The sequence below is a fragment of the Typopeltis vanoorti genome, chromosome 15 (genome assembly GCF_054136105.1).
Source record: "Typopeltis vanoorti isolate ZY-2024b chromosome 15, IOZ_Tvanoo_1.0, whole genome shotgun sequence".
Classification (NCBI taxonomy): Eukaryota; Metazoa; Arthropoda; class Arachnida; order Uropygi; family Thelyphonidae; genus Typopeltis; species Typopeltis vanoorti.
Window position 1 is genome coordinate 41614614 of NC_143563.1, and position 20197 is coordinate 41634810.

Below are 20197 nucleotides of genomic sequence, written 5' to 3' on the forward strand. Positions count from 1 at the left end.
TGTCAACTCAATTCTGAATCTTGGCCCTAACTAACCTAACAGTTTAACCACAACTCCAGACACACAGATCAGCCTATAATTATTTTTTTTTAATTCATGCATTCCTATAATTATTCATATATTATAGTTTCCGTGAAACCAGATTGCTATATCAATATATTCAATGATTCTGAAAACAGTCATTCTACCAGGTTCTTTCCTTGATGTATATACATTTTGATATTTATAGTGCATGTGTTGTGTATGAAGGACTTGTTTATTTCACTTACGACATTTCGTTTAGTTACGCATTCTTTGGTATACTTTTGCAACGACTTTTGACTCATTTATTTTGCAAACTTATATAACTTGCTCTCTGGTAAAACTGACGTTGCATTTTTATTATGACATCATATTTCAAACAGCTCACTAACGAAATCCAACATCACTTTTGCATTGTCATAAAATTTCACTTTATCCTGTTCACTTCCTAAACGTATGGTTTTAGGAAGTAGCGCCATCTAGCGGAGTTTTCTTTCCTCTCCTATTTATATCTCTTAAACTTGCAACTTTTCAGAATGAGCCAAGTATCACACTGAAATGTGAATTGATAATGCTGTTTGTGTCTTTATTTAGTAAAAGCTATTGCACTTGTACCGTGTATTTAATACCTCATATAATAACAGTAATATTAAAGTTCATTTGCGTTTTTACTTATCGACCGTAATTCATCTGAAATTTATTACCCTACTTAACAACAGTCTCCAAACAATGACGCAATGATCCCGTGACAAGCGGAACTCGTGTGTCACAGATTATGCAGTAACTAACAGGACTTATCGCGTGTTTGTTAATCAGTAGATATGTGAAGTAGGAGTCTCGGTTCAAAGGGTACAAAGATATCAATGGTTATCTGATCACTGTACATTCGAAGCCAAGTATAGAATCTCTAAGTTTATAGATTAACTTACAATTTACTCAATAGTATGAGGGGAATGTAACGATCGATGAAGTAGACTGACCGCAATGGCTTTTCAATGAATGGATTTGCTTTTTACGTGTTAAAATCAGTGTACACGGGTTTGGTTTATAGAGCTATATAGCGCCGATAAGGTTGGTGTGCTGTCTATCGCACATGGGAGCTCCCTCCAGTTGTATTTTTTGTGGTGGAAGTTAAATTTCAAGTCCGAGTAAGTCCAAAAATTTAATGCATATTTAATAATAATTAATATCTCTTTTAATTACAAACAAACAAACAAATAAGTACACGAAATGCCAAGTTATTATATTTGTGAGTTAAGAAAGTTGCTATACATTGAATTATGACTTATTTTGATTTTATTGTAAATTAGATATTTACAATACAAGATATTTGCAAGATAACACAGTTTTTAGGCGATATTATTTTGTGTTATTAATTGAATAAATTAAAAATACTAGAAATCCAGACTTTAGTTGCACTATTTTAATTAATACGCCATTTTATATTTTGATATATACTTTTGATTTAAGAGAATAATAAAATATAATTATTTTATCGCTATATTTTAATTTATTATAAATTAAATTATATATATATATATATTCGATTATGTTATATATACTGTATATATAACATAATCGAAATCACAATTTTTTTTTTTTTTTTTTTTTTTTTCGGCTGTTTTCATAACGACCCGCTGTACCTCGGTCGTTAGTGACGATGCCCTTTGTTTGGCAAGACCTGGCTTCAATTTTCATTGCATTTCAAGAGGGAGTTTTCAGTTTAAAAATGAGTGGATCTCTTATTGGAAGTCGAAGGGAACCTCTCCTAGAAACTCGAGTTTTACGTTCAATACAAAAAAAAAAAAAAAAAAAAACCGCAACAGAAAGCACACACGCAATCAACATATAACATATATTTTAATGGGTGTAAGTCGGAACTTCGCAGTCTACTAATTTATGATGTTGAATCCAACGGTATTAATTGAGTGCAGACTTCAGATGCCAGGAAACCAAAGAATAGAATACAATAAAATTAAGGGGATAAAAATCCCTTATTATTTTACAGCCAGTATGCGAAACTCTGAGGTCCAAAACTACGATCCAAGAGTTTCATGCCGAAGAACTATCGGCGAATCCAAGCGTAAGTGAACACCTGGTAGTACAACACCAAGGCAACTCGAAGCAAAGTTGGAGCAAAAGCTCCCTCACTATCCTTGATATCAGGTGGTCACTTACGCTTAGATTCGCCGATAGTTCTTCGGCATGAAACTCTTAGGTCGTAGTTCTCGATCTCAGAGTTTCGCATACTGGCTGTAAAATAATAAGGGATTTTCATCCCCTTAATTTAATTAACTTTGCCAGAAAAAAATAGCCGTTTGGCTTTTTTATCTTAGAATAAAATAAAATATAAAGAAAATATTTGTAATGAGTTTCGCTCATACACAAATGTGATGAAGTTTTATCTCCATACATTTGCGTGATATATTTCTGAATCAATTTTTGCCATAGGCGACCAACAAAAATATTAATTTTTGGTTACCCCCCCCCCCCCCACACACACACCAAGCAATATTTAATAATCGGTGCATTACATAATCGGTGCATGTAATATTTACATTACATGCACCGATTACGAGAACATGACATCGAATTAGCTTAAAATTAATTAAAATTATTTAAATTTAAACAGTAATTTTGGTTTTGAATATATTTAACTATTATATTTAACTATTATATGATCTATTGCCCTTAAAAGTAGGGATGTTTTTAGTTTTTCTACTTCCAAAAAATTTTACTGATTGTTTCATTTTAATAAACATTTATATGAAATATAAATTGGTGGTGACGCTTGCCTCGTTTTTTTTTTTTTTTTCGGTGCGATAGATTATTGCTCACTTAAACTTCTTTCTCTTAAATCCAGAGTTCATCTTACTAATTTATATATATATAATTTTATATATATATATAAAATTATATATATATAATTTTTGTTACTTAATGTCGGAATCTTTCCTAAAAGTATTAAGTCGCTTAAAAATTAATCCGTTATAAATTATTTTCTGTTCATAAAATAAGCGCGATTTATTTACTTTTTTAAATGAAAGTTTTAATTAACTAATTAAAGTTTCTTTAATGTTTTTAATAAAAAATGATGAAATAAATACATGTTGCTGAAAACTTTGAATAGAGATGAAACACAAAAATCTCTTGTCACTATTCATTCTGAATATTTTGTCAGTTTCTCACCTATTAGCGGAAGTGCAATGACGTCATTCCACTTCCGCTAATAGGTGAGAAACTGTACCTTCCTATACCTACAAGGAAGTTGAATTCCAGTTAACTTAGCCGAACTTATCTATTTAGTTTTAATTGATTGGCTGTTTGACAAAATACAATTCGCGAAAAACTATTTCAGGTCAATGAGTCAGCAATACCAAACCAGTATATCTATTTTATTGTATTTACTAATCACTTTATATAATGATAATGTTTAAACATTTCAGTCTATTACTATTGAAAATAAAACAAAGAAACTTTAAAAAATAATAAATTCACTGAAAAATAGAATATTTTATTATTATTATTACATGACACTTCCAAGGGCTCATCGCGGCAGGATACTTAACAATCCACCGTTTACAGTACGCCATCTACCACCCACTGACAGCATTTCTGTCTGTTAATTACTTTTAGTGCTGGTTGATTTCCTTGTATGTGGAATTGTGTCGATTTCGTTCTTTTGGACATACAGTTGAGATTAGAATCGGAACCTCCACAACTTCCATCTTTCTATCATTCAAGGATAGGCTTGTCCGAGCCAACTACATGTTCCTATCATAACTTTTGTTTTAAAATTATGTGAGGGGTGGGGGGGATCACATGAAACTTTGGTATAAACGCAGTATTGTGGTATAATTTCTATGAAGGAGAAAAGTTTATTTACTTTTATGTGTGAATTTGACTTTTTCATGCCTTTATATAAAAAAAGGTTAAAAGTTGACGTATGTTTATGATTAAAGATGAAATTTATTTATTCTGGGCACATTAATTAACGAAAAATAGTGTTGTTTTTCAGAAGTAATACCTTGTAGAATAATTTCTCCATAGTTTAGTCTTTTTTATTTGATTGGTAAAAAAGTCGAACGCAATCTAACGAAGGAATCAGATTCGACCCTGACCTGTGACTTTTACATTCACCTGTTTCGCGTGATATGTTGGAAACCTACAGTTATCTAAAAGGGGAGCCTCACGTGACTATTTTACTTTGAGGGAGAGGAAGGTATACTTTTTTATGCTCCTTTGGTCTCTAGATGGGCACTTTTCGATCCTTCAAAGAATGTTGATCTGTGGTTACTTAGAGGACGACATTCGACCTTAGATATTAAAAGGAGTCGAGACGATTTGATCTTAGACGCAATTTGAACCCAGATCTTTCACACCGAATGAGCTTCGAAACTGACTGAGCTACTGCGGATCTGTTATAACAGCACTAGTACCGCTTAATTTGAAAAACACGTGCACAATCATTGTCGACAACCAATATCCGGTTATGCCTGACAATTGGCGATTAGTGATCTTGCAGCAGCTCTTTTAGAAAACACACCAACAGCGATTTCCTGTATTTTTATATTCTTATTTTGTTGGAGACACAAGAAGAATGTTACTACAGCAAACAAAAAAGCACACTTAAATAGTTTTCCTTATTATCTATGAAATGAAACAGATAAATTGGAGTTTTGTAGTAGAAAGCAAAAATGTATCATAAACGACACAGAAAACGTCGTATCGGGTAGAAACTAGTCAGAAAAAAATTCCTCAATCAGCCTGACACCAACAGCATGCGTAATTTATTATTATTATTTATTTATTACGTTCATTCCTACCCCCCCGAAAAGTCCTAAACCTGTAGTGTATTAGTATTAATGTTGTGCGTCGATAATCTGAAAACCAAACATTCAGTTGTGTTTTCCACTCATTTCAACCAGCTAATAATAAAATGATGGTCTCACATCTGGCGATAAAAATCATTTGCCACCTAATGATGTTCAAGAAACATCCATGCATTTTTTTTTTTAAAATCAAGATTCCTAAATGGGATTCAAAAAGTAAATAAATCTCCTTTTCAGAAATTGATTCTCGATTTCCATTGATGATTCTAAAATTAATCTGTATAAAAAAAAAAAAAACATTGGCTGAACCACTGACATCTATGTTGTCATGTGACCATTCTCCGACTACTATACGCCCTCACTTGTATGATTGCTGAAAGTAAAATGACCTAATTATAACACAAGCTTTCCCTTGGACCACGCAGCGGATGTATACCCGCATGCGTGCGTGTGTTTTGCATTTTCCTCCCAATAGTAACTCTACCAGGAGGTAATTTATTTCTACATGCTCCATTGCATACAATGCTTATATTACATGAACATTTCTCTTTATATTTTTGTATCAATATTCATATTTACATTTATTTTTATATATACATACATTAACACTCTACAGTATAATTCACATAATAACAATATTTATATTAGATTACAAGCACTGGAAGTTGATCTTTTTGGCAAATTTAATTAATTCTTAGTAATACTTTTCGATAAGTCTCTATCTTGACACTGGCCACTTGTTGTCTCTATCTTGGCATTGGCTACGGAATCCATTTCTATATGGAATCAACGCGTCAAGACTGATACAAGCTGTCCAATACTTTTGAATCCGCTCTATTCATTAAAATGAAAAATAGTACTTCACTAAATTTTAATACACTTAATTCATAATTAATTTAATTGTTATTTCATCTTTAAGTACTTTATATAGTTGACATCATATTTTATATCATCAATCATAATGACGAATTGTCTCTTTATTTGACAGGTGAACTAAGAAAAACCCTCAAGAATATGCATCTAGACATGGAGATGTCAGAACTCAGACAGACTTTAGAAGTAAATATTGTACTTAATAAATTTATAACAAAAATTATTTGCCTATAATTCATTGAAGCTCAAAACAATATGGAAAGAATTAACTTGATTGTATATCAGAAGTCAGTTTAACTACCAACTTGTAAACTTTACTTAAATAAAAATTTTTAATTAAAAAATGCCAACGTAGTTATATGATGGATTACTATTTTATATTTTTATTTATTTAATTTTTTCCTTCGCAGTTCTTAAAAGACAGTATCGTGCATGACGTTGAAAGAAAATTCTCTTTCGCCACCAATCGGTTGATAGCAGAACTACATAAAAGGCAAACAGAATTAGATGAAGAAACAGAAGATAAAATTAAAAATTGCGTAAAAACAAATAAGTAAGCAATTTTATGTTATATAATTTTATTTTACGTAGCTTATATATAATAAATGTAGTTTAAAGATATAGAATTGGTAAATTTTACATAATAAATTGTATTATATCTGAGACACCGAAAAGTAATTTGTATATTTATCTTGAAATGAGAACTTAAAAGATTATTAACATCAATTTTTTTCGAAGATTTGATTATACAAGGGATAGATTAAGTGTTTCGTAAGCTTAATAAGTGATTCTTTTGGGTCACTTAGTATTATAATAAGAATTAGTGTATTGGAGAATCACTTAGAGTTTTGGATAGGTATTCACCGCACTTTACCTCAATTTTTTTCTTGTGAAGAAACAAATAACTGTCACACATTTCCTTTTTGAACGAATTGTACATTTATAAATAATTTGATTGAGCTAAGGAGGCATGTATTGAAGTTATCTTCAAGGATACAAAAATAAGAACACCATGGTGGACACAAGAAGTTCAAGATGAAGTCCTGGAATAGAAGAAAGTATATCGAAAGTGACTCGCAAATAAGTCGGCAGATGTCCTAAAAGAATGTATCGAAAAAATGTAAGATAGCTAAACACTGTGTAAAACTAGCTAAACAAAAGTCATGCGAAGACTTTGGTAAGAATATAGAAAATAAATATCAGGAAGGTTGTAAAATGTTCTGGAGACTATGATATGAAATATCATATCGAAAATAAAATATCAAATATTGCTCATAAACGTTTTTCCTTCACTGTGTCTGAATGGATACAGTGAAGGAAAAAAGTTTATGAGCAATATGCTCGCCCTGAAAGGGCAAGGAGATTATAGATCATTTCTTGAAATTAGGATGGCTTTAGGTCTTTTGTGTTTGTACACATCCGTTTCATCATAGTCATCAGCTTGTTGCACCAGTGGATTGAGATGCGTAGACGTTTTTAGGCAATACTTTGTTGCAAGAAACTGAATCAAAGAGTAGATATAAGGGATGTCGGTGTCACTATGAAGTCGAACATCTCTGACAAACCGTGGAGTGTTCAAAATCATATGAAGGCACTTGTTTTGCACTCGCTGCAGTTTGCAGATATTAGTATCAGCGGTATGGCTCCATGCTGACGAAGCATATGTGATTATAGGACGAATCATCAGTTTGTAAAGGAGCAGTTTGATTCTGGTGTGCAATTTACTGTTTCTGTTAATTAGGAGAAAGAGCTGGGCGATGGCTTTTGATGCCTTTACACAAGAGTCCTTGATGTGCTGGTTGAAGGTTAGTCTTTTGTCCAGCAGTGCACCAAGGTATCTGACTTGTTTTCCAACGGAGTTTGGTGTTAAACAGGAAGATGTCTCCTGTAGGAGATACTGTTCTTCTGGAGAACAGTACGGCTATGCTCTTCAAGGGGTTTACTTGTAATCTCCAATTGAAAAACCATTTCTCTAATATTTGTAGGTTTTCTTGGAGATTTTTGGTGACTAGGTGGGGGCGAAGAGATCTGGTTAGTATCGCTGTGTCATCAGAGTAGAGGGCCAAGATAGATGACATTGGATTGTGTGGAATATTTGCCATTAATATCGAGAACAGAAGTGGTACCAGTAAAGATCCTTGAAGAATATCAGCTAGAATGGAGCGCTTGGTAGATATAATTCTGTTTATCTTGCCCTGCATAAATCTGTTGCTGAGGTATGATTTGATCAACTGTAGCGGGATGTGAAAGGCGATGAGCTCGTGGAGCAGACCATCATGTCACATCTTATCGAAGGCCTTGGCCATATCCAGAAAGACCTCTCCGGTAAGTTGATGCGAGTTGTGTCCTGTGGTAATCTATTCAATTAGTCTATGGATCTGCTGAGTGGTGCTGATGTTAACGGAATCCAAATTGTTCATTTGGGAGGATATTCAGCTTATTTACTGTGGATTGGAGTCTGGTGAGGATGATCCTTTCGGCAGTCTTTCCCAGGTTTGAAATCAGGCTAATGGGACGATGATTTCACTGCAGATGTGGGTCTTTGCCTGGTTTTTTGAATGGGGGTTATATAATCAGTTTTCCATGGGAAAGGGAAATACCGGAATCTAATAATCGCGTTGATTATTAGATTCCGGTTGGTAAGGTGCACAATGGCTCTGCAGGGTAATAGTTTAATGACTTTATTGGTGATGCCATCTGGACCAGGAGCTTTTTTTGTTGTCGTTAACGTTCTTAATGATCTTGTAGATTTCTGCTGGTGAAGTAGGGACGATTTGATTCGTACAAGCATCACGAAGTTTTAGTACCTTTCTCACATGACGATGAATTTTATACAAGTGGTCGAAATTTAAGTTTTCATAAGCATGTCGACACTGCCCTTCTAAATATTTTGCAATGGTTTCTGCCTTCTCTGCATTTGTGTGCATAAAGCCCAGGTCCGATTGCAGATAAGGAAGAGATTTGTTTTTGTTTCTGAGATTCCTCAGGAGTCCCCAAATAGAGTGATCCGCAGGTGAGAAGGAAGCCAACTTATCTTCCCACAGCCGATCCCTGTGGAATTTGAGGGCGTCTCTCACAGCTCCATTTAATCTGTTAGGGATTCTTTTGTCTTGAGGGGCGCGAGTATTGTGAAATCTTTTTCTAGCTTTATTTTTATCTCTGATCAGGTTCAAAATATCCTCCGGTAACCGATTTGTTGTGGAGCGAGTTGGGTAAGAGGTAGTTGCCGTTATGGCTGCTTTAATTTGCTGAGTAAAATATTTGACTGCTGTTTCAATTTCTTGCTTTGACCTTATAGGAGGAACAAGGCCAATGAAATCCGGGAGTGCTTTTGCTAATTTTTCTCAGGATATGAATGAGTGTGTGTAAGGAGGGGGGACAAGTTGTGTTGTGTTCCCAGCTGTAATAGCACTGGATCATGATCTGATGACAGCTCATTTAATGTCCTTATATTATATTGAAATTTAACATTTTTCAGGATGGAAGACTGAGGACATCTATGTACAAGATGTCAGCAGTGCCTGCGAAGACAGAGCAATTGAATCCTGTGTAGTTGGCGAGGATGCGTCCGTTGTTGTTTGTGGTTCTACAATTCCATGTCGGGTGTTTGGAGTTTAAGTCCCCATCAATAATAATGGACTCTCTAGCATCTAGGATGGCATCCATATCCGTATGCAGTAGTGTTTTTTTGCGGTGGGTTGTATGCTGCAAAACGTTTGAGTCTGCCAGCAGAGCTAGTAAGAACCTCAGCACCAGTAACCTCGAGGTTAGTGGTTGGGGGGGGGGGTTGTTTACTATATAGTGTTGGATGTAATTTTTAATGAAGATTGCAGTACCACCACCTCTGTAAGTTGACCTGTCAGTTCTGTAGAGGTGATATCTTCAAATTTTGAGGCTCTCCAATGGCCTTAGATATGTTTCACTTATCGAAACAACGTCTGGCTGAAGTCTCTAAGTGAACTCTTGGAGCTTCATATTCTTGTGCTTGAGGCAATTGGCATTCCACGCCACAATCTGTAGAGAGTCTGGAGTTAGTTTATTCCTGTTCATCAATAAGTGCTGAGAGAATTGGTCGTGTTTCATATAGGAATCTCTTTTTTTAACAGCTGGTGAAGGATTGGACCTGCGGAAATCTGTAGCATATTTGCCAGCGAGGCAGTAATGACAGTTGTCAGGTTTGACTGCGCTGATGATTGATTCTAATTCTGTCCCTTCGTTGTCATTTTAGCACGGGCCACGTCCGCATAGATTCTTGCCTGCCGTTGGTAGTCTGTTCTCTTAGGGCGTCAAACTACGGCGGTGGGACTTCTGTCACATATTGTTGAACACTGTGAGACTGTGGTGCCAGAGGTGTAGGTGTTCGTGAGCTGATAGAGGCGGGGGATTATCTGTTTGTATCGGACCTATTCGGGTGTTGAATACATCCTTTATAGTTTGCTCGGCTAGGGCCACCACAGTTTGCATAACTAGCAGGGGTGGTTTTGGGCTTTGCAGATGTTAGTGGAGTTGCTCTTGGCACATTTCAGGCATTTATACTCTGCCTTGCAGAGTCTCTGAGCAAGGAAAAACCTTTGATGCCTGTCGCACTATCCAGTTGAAGCTTTCTTCCTCAGAGGCTCTGGGGTGATCCGGAGTCCACAGACTGATCTTTGGACATAAATATTTTTATAAGCTTTATGGATCTCCACCAAAACCAGAGGCATAGGGCTTTTCTCAGCTCTAGTCATCCTGCTGACCTTAATAGGTGGCAGGTCCTGATGGCGGAGGTCGGCCTCTATTTCATCTGTAGTTACATCCTCTTTAACACCTTGGAGGACCACCTTCGGATTCTTCTCCGAGCCGAGAGAGAAAGTGTGGTATTGAGTATTACTTAAATCTAAATCTTTGGTCAATTTTCTATAGTCCATTAAGGTAGCAGGCTGGATTTTGATGCCATCATCCATGTTCTTAGCTGAGGTGTCTTGTGTTTGTGGGCTTGCCATGATAGACCTTAAGGGTGTCCATTTTTTCTTTTCCCGGAGGACGATCGGTGGCACCCTCTCTTTGAGGGAGTCTGAAGAATCGGAACTGGGAATGTCATCTTCCATACCGGAATCCATGGAAGATTCTGCGTCAGTGGTTTTGCGCTTCTTGCGCGCATGGACCTCTTCAAAGTCTGGGGAAGTGGAAATCACCAAATCCAGCTTCTCTTCCATCTGGGCAGTGTGTTCTTCTTCCTCGACTTCTCCTGGCAAGGACTGGAAATTAAGGATGCCGGGGCACTCGCGTTAGACTTTTCTTACAATCTTTTTGAGAATGTTGAACGCCCGCCATTTATTGAGCAATTCAGTATAAGCGTCATTTTCCTCCTCGCTCATGGTGATGACGGCGCTACGATAGTCAATAATTTGTTGTTTATTATATATATATATATATATATATATATATAAGCCAACAATGACGATTCTAACGACGATGTGTAACGGAAGTAAAAATTAGGCTTAGCAAATCGCTTTCGTTGCAACTACAGTTTTCTGAAGTACTTACCTAGAGTAACCAGAACTACACATCAGATAACAACACTCCTTCAGTCATTCTATGCGCCACACAAATTCCAAAACCTAATTCGTGATCAACAAGCCGTAATCGTAATCACTCACACAAAAACGCAGACAGATTTTTATTCCTCATTCAATCTCTTCCGAGCAGAGGGCCAAGCTGTAAATTTTCATTTTGAGAAGTTTTTTTTTTTTGCTAAGATGGGCGAAACAAGAATGCTTTTCATCTTCCCCGTTATCTGTAGAGGACAGTGTAGGGATAAGGTGTTATTGAGCAAGTAAAGCTCTGATCATGGCAGGAGGGTAACAGCAATAGCCGAGTCACAGTTAGAACTTCATTGGCTACAGCATTGCCATCCATTACCCTCCAAGGGTAGAAGCTGCACCGTTAGCATGTTATTGATAAAATACTTATTGAAGTTTCTATTAAGTATATAAAAACAAATCTATTTTTCTCCCTTTTTGTATAATATTTACCATTTATCTTTATTTTATGAATTTCTTATTATAATTTCCTCCTTATTTTAAATAATTTGATTTATTCTTACATCATAAATGGACAAATTTTATATTTATATTTATACGCACAATGGACGTGAAGGATGAAAATCTTACATCATCCCACCAGTCACGCATGCACGGTATTGCAGAACTTTTAAAATGATCCTCATGGATTTGTGGCCCTTTGCCAAACAGCAGTGACTGGGATAACCGTATCTTGCTGGACTTGACTAAGATGAGCGGTCTATGCATGTTTCTATAGCAACACAAGTTAATCCAACAAAACGATACACAGGAGAGTCAAAACGTTTGGGCTATTAACATATCAGACGTCGATTTACGAATCTAGAAAATAACGACATTATCAACTGTAGAATTGCACACATGAAAAGTAAAAGAAAGAACAGATATAAAGCATGTCTGATTCCTGACAAATGCTTAATCCGTACCCAGTTGTTCAATTCGAATTAAGGTACTGAAACAAGACCAAATAAGTGCATTAAAATGATCTTTTCATTTAAGACGAAAATTATGATTTCTTCATTTTTCTATTCAATCAGTCCTTATACAATTCTCATGATATATATTCAATAAATAGACTCTGATTTAGATTATTATAATCAATGATGATAGGAAAAAAAAAAAAGGAAAACATTCTTGTTTCAAAGTTCGTCACTAATCTCAAGCGTAGAAAAAGTCTGTTTACTTTGTCTATGAAGAATACAAATATCTAACAAAAAATAACATCGGCATCTTCCTTTGACATGCGAAAAGAGTTTACAGTCCGTTTTGTATCTGCGAGGGGGGGGGGGACAGATGCTAAATAAATAAAAAAATTCCTGAAATTAATTTCATTTTAATTTGCAAATTCTCTTTTATGGGGACGCTGAAATATAACTTTGAAAAAAGGTGCCTCTTACCCACAGGGGCCGTACTGCTTATTTTTAACTCCTACCCCCCTCCCCCACTGACTATTACTTCTTGTTCACCAAAAAAAAACAAACAGGAATTTTAATAATAGCTTGCTCACGAATTTAGATATTGTTAGACATTGTTAATGTTAATAGATAAATTAATAGGAAAATTAATTAAGAATAATCTAGGATAGAGTTGATAGATTAACTTGTAGAAGGATAGTTTGGTTTCGTTAAGTAGAGTCAGTTATGACAGTAGTTTTCAAACTGTGAGGCGCCCCCTAACGGGACACAAATTAATGACCAATATTATTTTTCAGCACAACTCTCGCATGGTCGTGATTTTCCAGCCACTTATTATAATGCAATATAGTATTAAAAACACTCACTTGTCATTAACGTACTAAACAAGAAATGTAAAAGTTGTGATTTTTAAATGAAATATCTCCGTGTGTTACAGTATTTTAATTTTAGTTTGATTTGAAGTATAATTCTTTACTATATTAAAAAGTAAGAATCTTAGAATAAAGTACATGTTATAGGAAGCAAGATATTTTTTTTTACAAAACGGGGAGTCTTTTTAAAAAAGTTTAAAATTCACTGGGTTATGACAACATGCTTAGTCTTTCTTTAATGAGTAATTCACGTCAAAATAAACACAGGGTTGGCTTTGATGTGATTTATTTGGATTCCAGCCTTTGATAGCCTTCAAAATCAGAAATTACGGATTCAAGTGATTTTCATATTTCTTTCAGCAGTTATTCAATTTTGCTAACAAATCATGCAGACTCTTGTATTGGATTTATTTAGGAGTATACCATCATTTGCATAAAGTTATTCAGTTAGTAAGTATATGATGATACAACGGCCATGAGGCCCATAGGGCAAGGATGGCACCATTTAATGAAAGTTTTATTTATTAAATGACGCTGTTTTAATGGTGCATCGAAAAGTATTTGTGTGTAAATGAAAATCTTCCGATTGTTGTTTCATATTAGTCAGTCTGAAAATACAAATAAATAATTAGAGAAATTCCTGTTACTCTCTCTCTCTCTCAGTGATGCTACGTTGAAGTCAATAACATATTTCTTATCACATTGAAGTTTATGAAAAGTAAGTTGTTTAAAGAAATGAGCAAAGACTTTTTTTTCCGTGAAAGTGATTTCGAAATCATCTATTATGACTGGCTTTATTTTCTAGGTCATCCAACCATTTTAGTGAGTACAAGTGCTTTGAGCTTAGGGAGGAAACTTCAAAAAAAAAAGTGTTTGTCAAACTGATAAGGTTTGAGGACAAGTACATGTGCACTGAGGGATGTTGGCACGTGTTCAAGGAAAGCTGTGTAATGTTATGATATGCCATGTGCAACAAAAGGGAAGAACAAAGTATATTTGTTTAGCAGCATGCCAGTTAGTATTGTTTTGGATAAAAAATAAGGGAAATAATGATAACAATTCGTAAATAATAATTAATTATAGCCTTCCACTGAACTTTCATCATGGTGAATGATATTCATAATATGTTCGGAAGAGGGAAAAAAAAGGCCGCATTGCATCAAATACTGTATTGGTGTTCGGGACAGATTACGCAAGGTATGCAGTTCCTGAATGCTTCGTTTTTTCTATGATATCACTTTTTTGTAGATTAGACTAAAATCTATGAACATATTTGATATACTACAGCGACTTAGACAACCCCCTTACAACTCAAACAAACAATCAATGCATATCTGCACTGCTTTAAGTATTGATAAGAAGTATCTATAAACCAAATTCAATGACTTTGGCTCTTAAGAAGATTTTTTGATCAGAAAAACAACCACTGCAGAGTACATGGTAAAAAGAGGATAATTTTGATCTTAATTTGTGTATTACTGACCCATCAGGATTCTTCTACAACGAAAAAATATCATGAAGTGGCGATTAAGCTGCAGTAACGAAATCTGTCTAGATATACATTGTTTAAAATTTATAACACAAATACCTGTTAGGGTTTAGGATCACAAGATGGTGGCAGTTGTCTTCTGCTTTTTCTTGATACTATTGGAATTACTGGTAGCTCAGCTGTCACTGATTGGCTAAAGGTGGAGATCGTCTGCTAACCGATGGTCCAAAAGGTAGTTAATTATGGCTAAAAGATCCCCACCTACTCCCTTTGTGAATAAAAATTGTTAGAAAATTTATTTATTTCTCTACGCCTTTTAATCCTTTATAGCGAGTAGCCGAAGCTATTTAGTCCTATCTAACTTTTGGAGGCTGAGGGGACAGTTCATTCTCCACTGGTGGCAAAATCAGAGATAGTTTGCCCAAGACTATCACTAATTATACACAGCATCTGGTGAGGAGAGGTGGATGACAAGTGCTGCCATCTCGTGGTCCCTAAAACTAACACTGCATTTTGGGAATTAACTGTACTGGTAAAATTAATGTAATAATAATTAGCTTGGCTAATACAAGAAAATTTATTGTATAAGATCTCTTTCTTGTAAAGATCGATAAAATATCTTGAAACTTGAGATATTTTCTAGAACTTTGTAGTGCAATGCTAGATTAATTCTACGCCAAAATGGAGACGAAAGATGAGCAGCGTTAGCGCAAAATAATGTCCATACAATTAAAAATATTAAATACATTATTTTAGCCTTGTCTGTAATATTTCGTTTTTTTTTGTTTATTTTATGCATTTTTTTTTTCCTTTTAGAATTCATCGCCGAGTTGAAGAACTTCCTCCCAAAGTTTTTTGTCTGAGGAATTCGGAGCTAACGTAAGTGTTCGGTAATCTGATAATAATTAAGATTTACTTCAAAATGAATTTCTTTCATGATATTCTTTATATCTTAAAAAAATCACATCAAAATCAAAATAATTAAGAACCCTCTTTTAAAATTCAAGAAAACGAAACAAAAAAATCGTATGGTAAAAAAAAATGTAAAACAACGACACGAATCCAGTAAATGGAAGCCATTAGAGATTTTTGATGAATAGCAGAAAAATATAAAAACGATATCAATATTTTCCCTTACCCCTCACCCTCACAAAAAAAACATCAATTTATAATTAATAAAAAATAATAAACTTCGATTTTTTAAGGAAACTGCTCAAGAAGAAAAAAAAGAATAAACATTTTATTTTATTAACAACATCGCTTGAAAATGTTAGAAAAAAACATTTGTGAAATATAATAGTTCCCGACCCTGTTTCCGTGATGTTAATTGGTTGCTTAATATTTTATGAAATATAATGTTTTCTTTCGTTAGTTTACCACAGTGAAACAAAACATTACATAATTCAACATAAATTCGTGTTTATTTATTAAAAAAATGTTTATTTCGTTGTGGTGTAATAATAGTGATAGTAATAAGAGAAAGTTATGCTAAAATAAATTTTACTCAAAACAACAAATGCACGACTCGGAATAGTATCAAATACGTAATGTGAAACGGACGCGTGTGTACTGTTGCGCATGTGCGAGCTGTAATCACATACATACGTAATCATCATCAACATGTTCTGCTGCCATCTTGATATGATTCTTCCATTGCATTCTGTTTTGTGCAAGATGACTTAGTTTGTGTATAGAGTTTCCACACCATTTGACGATGTCATCGCCCATTCTCTGTTTGGTCTTCCTTTTTTGTTCTTTCCTTCAATCATTCCAAACAGCAACGTTTTTAATTTTCTCTCCTCATTTATTCTACATATATGGCCAAATAGATGTAGTTTCCTTTTGATTCTTTTCTGATCAGATTTTCTTTTGGTTGTATCCGTCTGTAGATTTCCTTATTGTTCACTTTCTGGATCCAGCTTATTCTCAAGGTCTTTCTATAGCACTTCCTCTCAAATGTCAATATTCTCTCAGGAGTATCCAGGCCTCGCTTCCATAGAGCATGCTGCTGAAGATTCAGGTTTCTACAATGCGCAGTTTAGTTTGCATCTTTATAGCTCGGCCCTTCCATATTTTATCCATGGATTTTAAAATAGTTGTTGCTCTGGCTATTCTAATTTTTATCTCTTTTTTGGGGGTCCAAGTCATGTGGCATCCAAGATATGTGAAGTGTTCCACATTTTTCAGTTGAAATCTGTTTATCGTAACTCTGTTCAGTAACTCCTGTTGTCCGAATATCATTATTTTAGTTTTTTCAAAGTTGACATTTAGTCCATATATTTTTCCTTCTGTGTATAGTGTTTGCAATGTCTGTTCCAGCCTTGCTGCGTCTTCTTCAATCAGGACGATGTCATCTGCAAAGCAGAGGTAGTTTATTCTCATGCCATTTATTGAAATGCCTCCACCTTCTTCTTTAATCTTATCTAGTGTTCTTCCCAGATATGTGATGAAGATGATTGGTGATATTGGGTCTTCTTGTCTTGTGCCTTTACTAGTGGCAAACCAATCTCCAGTCTCACCTGCTGTTCTGATTTTTGCTTGTGCTTGGCTGTTTATATCTTTCAGCAGGCGGATCAATTTATTGTCCACACCATAGGATTCCAAGACAGCCCATGTTATATTTTGGTCAAGATTATCAAATGCTTTTTGGAAGTCCACGAAATAGCAATATATCTTTTTGTTCTTTCTTCGAGCTTTCTCTGCTATTAGTCTTAGTGCGAGTATCTGTTGTACTGTACTTCGATCTTGTCGAAATCCGGCTTGCTCATCCGGAAGATGTGCCTTCATATGCCCCTTCAGGCGCTCTGTTAGTATTTTCTTCAGCACTTTGCCAAGATGACTCATTAATGCAACAGTTCTGTAATTGGTGCATTCTAAAGCACTGCCTTTCTTATGAAGAACAACCAAGACCGATTTTTTCCACTCTTCGGGAGCATATCCTGATGTCCACATTTCATTACATACCTGATGTATTTCTTTTGCAAACTGATTCTCCCCCATATTTTAGCATCTCGCCTATTATGTTGTCATTTCCAGGACTCTTGTTGTTCTTGAGATGTTTTATAGCCTTATTCACCTCCTCTTCCAAGATGTCATTTTCAAAGATCTCTGCTGGTGGAGAGATTGCTTTTAGTTCTTTGATTACTTCTGTTGCAGTATCATTTAGTTAATTTTCATATAGTTCGCTGCAATACGTAATATGAGCAATAATTGTATAAGCCGAAAATTGCCTATAATAAATATAAAAATTATATATTACTGATGAATTTATATTTCTTAATAAAACTCAAAAATTGCAAGAGTTTTAATTGGCTTTTAAATCTAAATGGTCATTTATCTTATAAAATACCGAATTTTTTTTTTCCCATAAAGAATAATCAATAAATCCTAGAAATGTCCGTTAAAATTAAAATAAAATTAAAATATTATCTGCGCACAGAATATATATATATGTAATAAATTTTTTAACTTGGGGATATTGTATATTAGGATAACCAAGTTATTTTATGGATTTGGTTATTTTAACTCCTAATCCCAAGTATGCAAACAATTAAGTTTGCGCCTGAAACAAAGTTCAAGTCTAAAGATGATAAAGAATCTAAGGATGTTTCAGGCGCAAACTTAATTGTTTGCATACTTGGAATAAGGAGTTAAAATAACCAAGTTTATAAAATAACTTGGTTTTCCTAATATACAATATCTCCAAGGTAAAAAATTTATTATATCTATATCTCCTCCAGAGGTTTTTATTAAAAATAAAAACACTTTGTTGCAACTTGTATAGGTAAAGTTGATAAGGCTCCGTATTACTATAACCTTGGTATTAGGTGGTTAGATCACGCTATACCCTTGGAGGGTAATGGATGGCAATGCTGTACCAATGAAGTTTTAACTGAGGTTCGGCTGTTGCTGTTACCCTCCTGCCATGATCAGAGCTTTAATTAATAGCTCATTAACACCTTATCCCTACACTGTCCTCTACAGATAACGGGGAATATGAAAAGCATTCTTGCTTCGCCACTTTAAGCTAGTCCTTATAAGGATAACCTTGGTATTTAGGAGGAATCAATCGACCGTGAGATGCGGTGATTGATTTTATATGAGATGCCCATACATATAGGGTAACGTATGGCAGTACTGAACCAATGAAGTTTAACTGAGGTTCGGCTGTTGCTGTTATCCTGGGTTAATGAGTTCGCTCTCTTAGGTTTTGCCCTAAGAGAGCACTTTGAGTCTCCGGGGTAAGTGTTCTCCGGCACGGCCCGCTGAGGGGTACTTGCCGGTGAATTATTTTCCTCGGAATATGAGCGGTTCTGCTCAGTGGTCGGGGAGCCCGTCACTGAGTGGAACCAACGCTGAGATTAGGACGGTCTTTCGCCCACTATGGAGTGGCCTAGAGATCGTCCGTATTTTTGAGATTTCACCTTTACTTACATAGTCGGTGATTGATTCATTCAATCCAATACCCTTGGAGGGTAATGGATAGCAATGCTGTAGCTAATGAAGCTCTAACTGAGGCTCGGCTATTGCTGTTACCCTCCTGCCATGATCAGAACTTTAGTAATAGCTCAATAACCTTATCCCTACACTGTCCGCTACAGATAACGGGGAATATGAAAAGCATTCTTGCTTCGCCCCTTTAAGCCAGTCCTTATAAGGACTAAGGAACCTTGGTATTTAGGGTTTAGCCACTCACTGAGGAGACCTCAAAAAAAGGTTGAAACCGGTCTGGGTAGTGACCCCACCCATTATGCATTGCAGTTTACATCTTTTAGTGAGATGTGCTTTTACATTATGGGAAAATACTAAGAATAGTGATCAGAGCTTTAACCACCTTTACAATGAGTTGCTCTGGTGTTGTATCATCTTTAGACTTGAACTTTGTTTCAGGCGCAAACTTAATTATTTGCATCCTTGGGATTAGGAGTTAAAATAACCAAGTTTATAAAATAACTTGGTTATCCTAATATTAGTACATAGTACTGCTAATTTAAATGTTGATGTTGATAGTTTGAAATGATCTTGTTTAATATGAATCCATTTTGATTTTAATTTCAATAGACTGATATATTGATTAATATTATGGCTTTAATTATAACTGGTGTCTATCTATTTTTACATTAACATTACTGATTCCAAGGGTGAAGTCTGAGGCTTATATACACCCCACTATTTGATAGGGATACAGTGAGGGAAGAAATTTATGAGCTGTTTTGGAGATTATGCATCATTGCTGGAAATTAATATCCTTTTTGTGTTTGAAGAGATCCGTTTCATCGTAGTTTACAGCTTGCTGAACTAGTTCATTGGGGTGTTTAGATGTTTTTTGGAAGAACTTTGTAGTTAGAGATTGTAGGAAAGAATAGATATAAGTACAGTGACCATATTGTTTTGGAGAAAATCCAGCACAAATCAGAAATTGTTTCATAATAAAAAAAAAAACTGGTTTATTTATTTGTTTCACTAAAAGTAAAAAAAAGCTTTATAACGTTTATTATAAAATATAAGCATATACATAACATTTTAAACAATATTATTACTTAAAAAATTTAATTTTGATACTTTTCACAAGAATGAACTATTTTTACTAAATCATGAAACTGAATTCAGTTCATGTCAAAGTTGCATTTGGTAT

At 34.9% G+C, this 20197-nt stretch overlaps 1 protein-coding gene across 1 annotated transcript in view; it reads left to right on the forward strand.

The window, feature by feature from the left end:
- The first annotated feature begins 833 nt into the window (after positions 1 to 833).
- LOC150098691 (sterol O-acyltransferase 1-like) overlaps positions 834 to 20197 on the forward strand; it is a 44280-nt gene continuing 24916 nt past the window's right edge. The window contains exons 1-4 of the mRNA XM_090404655.1: positions 834 to 1169; positions 5842 to 5912; positions 6137 to 6279; positions 15379 to 15441. Of these exons, the coding sequence (XP_090260781.1) occupies positions 5868 to 5912; positions 6137 to 6279; positions 15379 to 15441 (251 nt within the window). The 5' untranslated portion in view covers positions 834 to 1169; positions 5842 to 5867. The remainder of the gene's footprint in view (positions 1170 to 5841; positions 5913 to 6136; positions 6280 to 15378; positions 15442 to 20197) is intronic.